The sequence below is a fragment of the Notamacropus eugenii genome, chromosome 7 (genome assembly GCF_028372415.1).
Source record: "Notamacropus eugenii isolate mMacEug1 chromosome 7, mMacEug1.pri_v2, whole genome shotgun sequence".
Lineage (NCBI taxonomy): Eukaryota > Metazoa > Chordata > Mammalia > Diprotodontia > Macropodidae > Notamacropus > Notamacropus eugenii.
The window spans coordinates 16,287,158-16,297,966 of record NC_092878.1 but is presented as its reverse complement, the minus strand read 5'-3'; the positions used below and the strand labels follow the sequence as shown (position 1 = coordinate 16,297,966).

The 10,809-nt window shown below is 35.9% G+C and overlaps 1 protein-coding gene across 1 annotated transcript; it reads left to right on the top strand.

Moving 5' to 3' along the window:
* The first annotated feature begins 365 nt into the window (after positions 1-365).
* Positions 366-1,304, top strand: LOC140513221 (olfactory receptor 4F6-like). The gene has a single exon (XM_072622699.1). The coding sequence runs from the start codon at positions 366-368 to the stop codon at positions 1,302-1,304; it is 939 nt and encodes a 312-aa protein (XP_072478800.1).
* The last annotated feature ends 9,505 nt before the right edge of the window (positions 1,305-10,809 follow it).

Genomic DNA, 10,809 nt, shown 5'->3' with positions numbered 1-10,809 from the left:
TCTTCTTTTGCAAAGAAGAATTAGAAAGTGAAAAAATGTTAGATTAACTAAGGTTAATCTACTCTCACTTCACTGTCCTTTTCTCCTTATGTCTTTTTTTCTTACACATACCTTGATCACAAAAATTCAGGGTTTGGTATTACTTGACTTATTCATGCAGCATTTACTGAAGCCACTATATTCCTTAGGAGTCATATGCATGTTTGAAAAAAAATTAAGTTTGCAACATACTAATGATTAAGAGGTATTTAAAAGAACCTTGCAATCACAAGAACTTCTATATAAAATATTAGAAATGCATTTTTATTACAGTGTTTTTTATTCACTTTTTGCTTTTCCTTTCAGGTAACCTTAAAGTTAGTCTGATGAATGAACTGAATCACTCCATGGTGTCAGAATTGGTGTTCCTGGGAATCTCCAACTGTTGGGCCATACAGCTAGGCCTCTTGGTGTTTGCCTGCATTTTCTATGTGGCTGTTATGGTGGGAAATTTCTTCATTGTACTCACAGTGAGCTCTGATAGTCACCTACATTCCCCAATGTATTTTTTGTTGGCCAACCTTTCCATTATTGATTTGTGTCTCTCCACTGTTGCAGTTCCCAAGATGATTTCTGACCTATTCCATAAGTATAAAGCCATATCATTCCAGGGTTGCATCACGCAGATATTTTTCATTCATTTCATGGGAGGAACTGAGATGGTACTTCTCATTTCCATGGCTTTTGACAGATACATTGCCATATGCAAGCCTCTTCACTATTTGACAGTTATGAATCCCAAAATGTGTATTTTTCTTCAGATCTCTTCTTGGACCATTGGTCTTATACACTCATTGACCCAGTTGGCTTTCGTGCTGAATCTGCCTTTCTGCGGTCCTAATGAAATTGACAGTTTTTATTGTGATCTTCCTCGGTTCATCAAATTGGCCTGCATGGACACCTATAAGTTGGAGTTCATTGTCACAGCTAACAGTGGTTTCATCTCCATTGGCAGCATGCTTCTCTTATTCATGTCCTACACTTATATCTTGGTCACTGTTCAGAAACATTCTTCAGGTGGATTGTCCAAGGCTCTCTCTACTCTGTCAGCTCACATCAGTGTGGTGATCTTATTCTTTGGTCCATGCATCTTTTTTTATGTGTGGCCATTCCCTACAATGCCACTGGATAAATTTCTTGCTATTATTGACTTGATTATCACCCCTGTCTTAAATCCTTCCATTTATACATTTAGAAACAAAGACATGAAGGCATCAATGAGGAGACTGAGCCACCAGCTAGTGAGTTTTAGGAAAATTTTTTAAATAACATTGTTAAAGGAAAAGAATATTCTTCATGCTCATGAGCACCATCTTACACATGAATGAGGTTCAGTATGGTAGCATGGAGAGAAAGCTGGCCTAGAAATTAAGAAGACTTGAGTTTGAGTTCTCCCTTTGTCACATACTAATTATGTGACCCTAAACAAGTGACTTAACTTCTCAGTACTTTATGCAACTGAGACTATAAATTTCAGAGTAGTGACTTCTTTTTTTTTTTTTCCATCAGTTTCCTCACCCAGGAATTCCCTGCACCCATCAGATCACAATCCAGTCTCTACTGGGAGTTAGGGAGTACATTTGTAGTCAAGAAGACCTAAATTCAAATTCTGTCCTAGAAATTTACCAGCTGTGGGACCCTAGGCAAGTCACTTAACCTTTCAGCTTTAGTTTTCTCACTTCTAAAATGGGAATAATAATATCACCTATATCATAGAGAACTAATATGTGGATCATTATGCAAACCTTAAAATGCTTTACAAATTCTCGTGATTTTTTTCCCTTCCTTCTTCTATTTTAATGTAAACATGTCAAGCCAAAAACATGCCTGACTATATGCGCTGTTCCAATGGTCCTTAAATTGAAATGAGGACCATTTTAGTAGCCTAATAAGAATTTTAGATGTTACTTCATCTGCTCAAACACACAAACAAACACTTTTTTGGATGAATTCCTGAATTATAAAATCACTGTTGTGGATTCAATTACAAGATTCATCTGCAAGTTTCTACTAACTAGCCACTTACAGGCACTAACTCTTTCCTTAGAAATAGGATTATTTTGGCAATCATAAAATGTAGGTTGGTGTCTCCCATTTCTATCTGGCATGGTTGTAGGGAAAAGAATAATAAACCATATTAGCACTTCCTACATTGCTATCAGGCAAATAAAGCTGAGATAAAGGGTGTTATGGAAAGGTTAGCTCATCAGCAATATTTAGCATCTCTAAGCCCCCTTTAATTTTAGATTCTATAATGCTAAAAGTAGCTTCTTTCTGTTCTACTTGACCAGATGAATGTCTTTTCTGAAGAAGCATCTTTTGGTGCTAGATAACATAGCTTATATGTGTATGAATATGTAATTAAATGTAAGGATATTAAATTTACATTTCTATTTGGTGCCTTACAGTGATTGAATACATAATAAGAAACAATAAAGTATTTCTTTTATTAAACTTTATTCTATTTAGCATGTGTAATTCCAATACAAATGTCACTTGAAATGATGGGATTTTGTAGAAAGTATCTTTCAGTTTGCTTTGATGTGTGCTTTAAGTTTAGGTAAGGTTGTACAAGTTATAACATTGTTAAACCTGATGTAGAGTGCCAACAATATCTCCATAGCTATGATTAAACACTTTCTGCTATGAGCAGCGCTCTCTCTCTCTCTCTCTCTCTCTCTCTCTCTCTCTCTCTCTCTCTCTTTCTCCATCCCTCTCTCTCTCTCTCTCTCTCTCCATCCCTCTCTCTCTCTCTCTCTTCTCTCTCTCTCTCTCTCTCTCTCTCTCTCTCTCTCTCTGTCTTTGTGTCTTTCTGTCTGTTTCAGCCTCACATTTTGTATTGCATTGTAGCACTCACTTTTTGTGTATACCTCTAATTATTAGAAAATTTTTCCTTATACTAAATAGAATTATCTCTTCTTGTAGCTCCTTGGAACTCATATTCATTGGTTCCAATTTTGTCTGTGGTAGCTACACAGAATAAATTAAATCACTCTTTACAAGACAGCCTGCCAAATATTCAGTCACATAGCTGGAATCTGTGCCTCCCCCAAATTTCTTTTTCCTAATGAGGCATGTAATAGCTATTCCTTCCAGTTTTATGTCATTCATATATTTGATGAACATGTTTCTAAATCTTCATCTAAGTCATTCAAAAAGCAATTTAGCAAAATGTCATCAAAGAGAATAGTCTGTAACTTTCTTTGAGAGGGTTCAAGTATAATATATCTTTGTTTATCCATATAAAATCTATGTATCTATATCTATGTTCTTTCTCTCCCTCTTCTTTGTCATCCATCATCCATCTTTCTAGAAAAAGAAATTTTTCCGGACAAAGAACCTCTAGAAAAAGAAAGATGAATGACAAAGAAGAAGGCAAGAGAGAAAGAACACAAATAAAATATAAATAAACACGAGATAAGACAATACCTCATCTTATTCATTTTTTTGTCTCTCCTTCCTTCCATTTTTTTCATTCTCTCTTACAAAAGTCACCACTGTTTAATGTTTCATTTTCCACTATCACAGAGTCTGGTAGAGCTCTACAAGACAAGCTCACTGTTACAAGAACTACCTGATTTTCTGCTTTTGGCTAAGACTTCAGTTCGATTTCAAGTGAGAATTTCTTCTCTGTACCTAACTTGATTGTAAGGGAAAATGTGGAATATTTAAAGTGGGAAAATAGAACATTAGAGTTCAAAGGTAATTCACTTCCATATTTTAGGGTGCCAACCAAAGCCAGAGATGAACTGACTTTTCCAAAACCTTATAAATAGTAACTGAATCAGGATTAGAACACTGCTCCCTCCTTTGAAGTTCATTGTAATGTTAAATCTACTATCTTAGTCTATCTCCCATGTTGTGGTACTCTTTTACTAAAGCTTGGGAAAATATCTGTTACCAATTATCAGCTGCTTAATCAAAGGCAGGTATTGTACACTTAAATTTCCGTTCATGGATGAATTTAGAGTGTCTATTAATTTGAACTGGAAAATATAGCTTTATTTTCACTTATCTGTAATTGAAAATAAGCATTTCCTTCAATTACTTAAATACATCATTCTGAGAAAGGATCCACATGTTTCCCCAAAATGCTAACGAGATCCATAATCCCCAAGATGATTAATGTCAGAGATTCCTTAAAGGCCCCTTCAACTCTAGGTTTATGATTCTGGAGGTAACCCGATTCTGCTCTCCTTGAACAATTTTCCAGATTAATTTCTCTATAGAAGTAGCATATTTGAATGCCAGCCCTCGTGGACAAAGTGTATCCTGAATATAAGATAAAATGTAAAGAGGAGGAATTCATCTCATTGTTTGACTCTTTATAAGTGAAATTGAACCTATACTATGCTAAAAATCAGTAAATTATTTCTTTTAAAAATTTATTTTATTCAGCATATATGTTAAATTCAAAGATATCCTTTGGAACAATGACATTTCCATAAAATATATCTTCTAATTTGCTTTGGTGTGTGATTTAAGGCTAAGTAAGGTAGTAACCAGATGTTACAGAGGCCAGCTAGGTGGCACAGTGGAACAGCACTGGATTTGGAATCAGGAAGACTCATCTTCATGAGTTCAAACCCTAGCTATGTGATCCTGGACAAGTCACTTAACCCTGTTTGCCTGAGTTCCTCATTTGTAAAAATGTTCTAAACAACTAAATGGTAAACAATTCTAATATCTTTGCCAAGAAAATCCTAAAATGTGGTCACAAAGAGTTGAACATGGTAGACATGACTCAATATCAACAAAAGGTAGCAGCAGGAATCAATTCATAAAATCAATTCATAAAGCTTGCTCTAGCATACAGTGCCAACTTCATTAGTTACTGAGGCTATGATACTCCCATTTTCATTACAGATAAGTGAAGATTAAGCTATATTTTCCAGTTCAAATTAATAGACACTCTAAATCCATCCTGTTTCCCCCTTCTTTGCCTACTGTAGTGCTATTAACCTTTGTTTCCAAACGTTCATTCTTTTGTGCTTCTAATTCTGTGTACTTCATTTTTCTTTCCTTTTAATTCCCCTACTATCTGGTCATTCTTCCACTTTCTTTTGAAAAAAAAACACATTCATTTATGTGTTTTTCTTTCTTTCTTCCTTTTTCTTTCTCTCTATTCTCTCTCTTTCACAATGCCCTTTCCCAAACTGAAAAAATTAAAAAAAAATACTTTTAACAAATATGCAAAGGTTAAATATAGTTTCTCCAATACATGTAACCCAGGGCTTCCAGAAGTCACTGGTAAAACAAGCAAAATACTTTACTTTACTTTCAGTGATTCTAATTCCTTTGTTAATTTTCACCCAGAGGCCATCTGAGTATTATCAATATCAACTGAGTTAATGGATGGAAAAAATCATTCTGTTAATTGAGTTTGTTCTTCTGCATCTCTGCTTTTGGGAGATGAAAATTCTCCTCTTTTTGTTCTCTGTGTAAGAACGTGCTTTTATTTTTAAAATTTGCTTCAAGTAGGGAAATGCTTTCATGTGTTCGCTATGATTTTTGATACTCACTTATACAAACTCTTCCATCCATTTCTTACTGGCCAACCTTTTCCTCATTAAGTTGGGTCTATTTCTTACTACTGCTACCAAGAGGATAACTGACATTTAGTTAATGTAACAAAATCTTTCTAAGGTGTATGATACAAATAATCTTTATATATGTCAATGAAAGAAATGAATATTTCTGTTTTTAAGTGACTCTATAAACCTGTAAATTAGGTAAGCACTGGGGAGACTGGGAAACGCCTTGTGATTTCATGAGTACAGAGAGTTCCCTATGAGGAAAAATCTTTGATTAATGTATATTGGTATCTGTGCTGCTACTTTTAGTGCTTGAGAGTTGTCTTGAGACCAGAGAAGTAAAGTGTTGTTGCTAAAGCTCTGAAATTCAACATAGATCAGAAATAGTGAGGTGGAAACAGGAGAATCAAGGAGACAATACAGGGTTTAGGGAATTAATTGAGGATTTTACTCAGCAGGAGATCACAGATATTTTGAGTGGGTTCACGCAAAGGATAGGCGAATCGTTAATATCTTGGATGATGAGAATCAGTGATGAAAGGGCTAGAGGAGTGTCTATAGATAGTGTGGACTGTTTGAAATTTATAGGTATTAGAATCCTTTTGTGCAGCAAACTTTTAGAGATTGCAATATGCAAGGGAGTAACAATACAATTAATCTGTTAGCTTTCATTGCAGAAGGCCGCAATAGGTAATATCCTACTGACTCTATGTGGCCTAGTGGAGACAGGTCCTGGTATTCACTTATGGACTGTATAAGAAAGTTAAAGGAGGAGGCAATGAAGACTGCTTAATAATCAGGAATGTAGATGCGTACTATGATGCTCCCTTTGCAGTTTGCCATAGGGAAATAATAGTGAAGATGATTCCTCCCACTTGATTTTGACTCTAATAATGGGGAAATAGGGCATCATCTTTCAGAGGTGTTAGACAAGATTTCACAGTCAAGTGACTTAGATGAAAAGACAAAATTTCTAGAGAGAGAAGAGTAAATAATCAGTGGAATCAAAACCAGAATAAATTGACAAGGAGAGATTTGTTTACTGTTCTATTGAGATCAGGGGTAGATTTTGGAAGCATAGATGGTATTACAACTAATGGACAATATAGAATGTACTGAGAAAATAGACTTGAGACTAAACAAAATAGAGAAGCAATAACTGCCCCTACAGATCCTGCTAAATCCCTGTATCCAAGATTGTTGCGCCTTCAGGGAATATAAGAAGCTGGCCAAACCCCAGATCAGATGAAAGAAATACACACACAGTATTACAGACCGCATATCAGTTTGAACATATATTGGAAAAATGGATCCAATATTGTAACTAGGGCATTACTAGATACTGGGTTGAAGGCCTCCCTTATGTATGGAAACCCTGGTAAGTGTAAACATGGAACTCCTCTCACCAGGATAGGGAGGGGCATGAAATATCAGCCAGAGAAATCAATCTAACAATGAAAATTGGACAATTACCTAAGAAAGAATATATTGTGGTAATTGTACCCATTCCTCAATACAACATTGGAATAGATATATTGAGAGGTAAGACCTTAAATTTACCTGAGGGGAGATACCAGTTTGCAGTAAGGAAGATAAGAATTAATACAATTTTAGTGGGTAAAATAAAAATGGACCCAATCAGTTTACCTGAACCTTCTGAAGTGATTACTTTAAAGCAGTATCATGTGCCAGGTGGACAAGATGAGATTACCAATACTATAAAGGAATATGTGTTAGTCCCTACAACCACTTGATAGAATAATCCAGTCTGACCAGTATGAAAGTCAAATGGGACATACAGGATGGCAGTGGATTATAGATAATTGAATAAAGTCACTCCTCCCTTGTGTGCTTCTGTTCCATATAACATTACCTTAACAGAAAAGATCCAGAAATATGATGGAACTTGGTATCCAGTTATTGATTTAAACCAGTGCTTTCTTCACCATTCCAACAGATTTGAAACAATGGGACCAATTTGCTTTCTCTTGTCAGGGCCAACAATATACTTTTACGTGCTTGCCGCAAGGGTATCTGCTTAGCCCCACTATTTGTCATAGAATTGTGGCTGATAATTTGGGTGAATTAGAGCTACCTGGTGTATAGTCTATCCATTACATGGATGATATTATGATACAGGGAAAAACTGTAGAAGAAGTGAAGAAGAATTTGACACTTTTAATTGAGCATATGAAAAGCAAAGGGTGAGAGATTAAGTCTGCAAAAATTCAAGGGCCAGCCCAACTGTAAAGTTTTTGGGTATACAGTGATATCAGTGGCTGCAAGTGATTTTCTGCAAGCCTGACAAAAGATTCAGGATTTTCCTATCCCCACCAATAAGAAGCCCCAAAGTTTATAGGATTATTTAAATATTTAGACATCACATACCACATCTAGGACAATTTTGATACCCTTATATAAAATTACTAGGAAAGAATATGAATTTGATTGAGTACTTGAGCAGAGTAAAGTTTTTGATAAAACCAGTGCTATACAATTGACCCTAGATTTATGGCCTATGCAAAGTGGCCAGGTGTAATTACAAGTGACTGTACAGGATGAATATACAAACTGGAGTTTATAGCAAAACAACAAACCCGAAGTGTACACTTAGGATTTTGATCTAGGAAACTCCCTTCATCTGGAGCTCAATATACCCCTTTTGAAAAGCAGTTATTAGCTGCATATTGCACTTTGGTAGAGATGAAGAGCTGACTTTAGGCCACGAGTAATACTAAAGCCTGGAATCCCAATTATGACTGGGTACTGAGTACCCCAGCTTCTCATAGAATTGGACATGCACAGGAATCTAGCATACTCAAATGTAAATGGTATATTCAAAATAGATCTAAAACAGGCAAAAGTGAAGTTTCTTCTTTATGTGAATCTACAGCAAACATAGTTACTGAGGGAAATGATACACCCTATGAACCAAAGCAACCATTATTACAGTCTTTGGTAAAAGGGAATGAGGGATATGATGGAGTAACTGAAAAATAAAAGATACATGCATCGTTTGCTGATGGGACAGCAAAATATTTGGGCCACAAAGGCACTGGAAAGTAGTAGCCTATAACCCATGTGCTATAGGCAGACTTTGGAAAATAGTGGGATAGGTGGAAGTAGTCAGTATGTTGAACTTATTGCAGTACACCAACCTATCAAAACAGAACAAGGAGGATAGTATCATATATTCACTGATTCATGGGTGGTAACTAATGGGTTAGCTGCATCAATGGCCATGTGGAAAAATCAAAATTGGAAAATTCTTGGCAAACAAGTCTGGAGCAAAGAATTATGGGAAGTTACAAGAGACATATCTTTGGTGATTAATTTGTCAGTTTTTCATATAGATGCTCATATGGCCCTCCCTGTGCCAGAACATGAGTACAACGCACATGCTGATCGATTAGCATACTGTTCCTCAGGTAGTGATTGGAGAGGCAGCAAGGGGAAAAGTACCAGCCCCAATTTGGCAAATAGATGATATTTGACCCCATCCCAAGATAAAGAATGCAAATTATCAACATGTGTTGATACCTGTGGCTTGTCCCTGTAAAAATGCAACCCAGAAAAACACTTGTAAAACTTTAGATGTGATAAGTCTATATTTTGGAACCCCAATGAAGATTCAAAGCAACAATGGGTTACATTTCAAAGATAATGAAATGAAGAGGTATTGTGCATTACACAACATAGAATGGATACATCATATTCCATAGCATTCACAAGCATCTGGGTTAATTAAAAGAATGAATGGGTTATTGAAAGAACAGTTAAGGAAGTTAAGTTCTAATAATTCTTATTAATATTGGAAAGAAAATTTGTTCATTGCTTTACCTAATTTGAATAATAGACCACTGGAACGAAGTACACGTCTAGGCAGAATGATGATTCCAGATCTGCAAATTAGGAAACAACAAACACATAAGATTCCAAATGTTGAGTATTAGATTATGAGGCCAGATGTTCCAGCACCATATCCAAGGACACCTGGTTTGACAGGATATGATTTACATTGTTTAGAGGTTTTTTGATTGGATAGGAAAGAAATAAGAAAAATCTCTACTAGGATATGTAGGAGAACAATCATTTTGGACAGATATTAACCAAATCAGGATTAGAAACTTGAGGAATACATGTATTGGCTAGAGTGATAGATTCTAATTATCAAGGAGAAATTATTGTAATATTCCAAAATTTATGTTATGAACCCATAAAGTTTTGTAAAAATGATAGAATAATTCAAATGATTCTTATTTCATGTGAAACAATACCACTTGTGAAAACTGACCCTCCTTCTGAAATAACTAGCAGAAGAATTCAAGGATTGGGTTCCACTGATAGAATAAAACTGGGAGATAAAGTATGGGTTAAATGAAACCAGACAATGTTCCAAAGGTTGCAGACATTACAGCACATGAAAAAGATAATACTGTAACTACTGTTTAGTCAGGAGAGTATGATAAACAAATTGTACCCCTAACTCATATATTCTACTGTGAATAAGGCTATTATAGTGGGTTCATGAACTCCAGAATGACAGCTGACCCTATATCTGCCTTGCTTCTGGTTATTGTTTCCTTGTTTCTTTTTGGCTTTTTGTCAGTTAAACTTGCTTGCTAGATTTGTTTCCTATAGGCTTAGTACCTTCCACCAGCAGATACCTGATTGCTTAAGCTGGAAGTTACCCCTCATTCACGATGGTGAGGTGTTGACCAAACTCCAGATCCCAGCTAAAGAACTGATCTCTCCAATGGGATCTCTTGCGGGCAGGGACAGCTCTGCATTCAATCTCACCAGGAAGTAGTTATGGAAGAAGAGATCTTCACCCCTTACCCCAACATTTTGGTGCTCATGTGTTGAGGGGGAAATGATGGGGTTGCTTGTGACTAAAAGTCAGTAAATTACTGCTTCTAAAAATTTATTTTATCATGTCTATGTTAAATTCAAAGATATCATTTGTATGATGACATTTTGCTTGGTATATGATTTAAGGCTAAGTAAGGTAGCAAACAGCTGGTGTAGAGGGCAGCTAGCTGGCACAGTGGATGACATCTGACTTGGAATCAGGAAAACATCTTCATGAGCTCAAATTTGACTTTAGACACTAGTTATGTGTCCCTGGGCAAATCACTTAACCGTATTTGCCTTATTTCCTCATTTGTAAAATGAGTCAATGAAGGAAATGGTAAGCAATTCTAGTATCTTTGCCAAGAAAATCTCAAAATGGGAT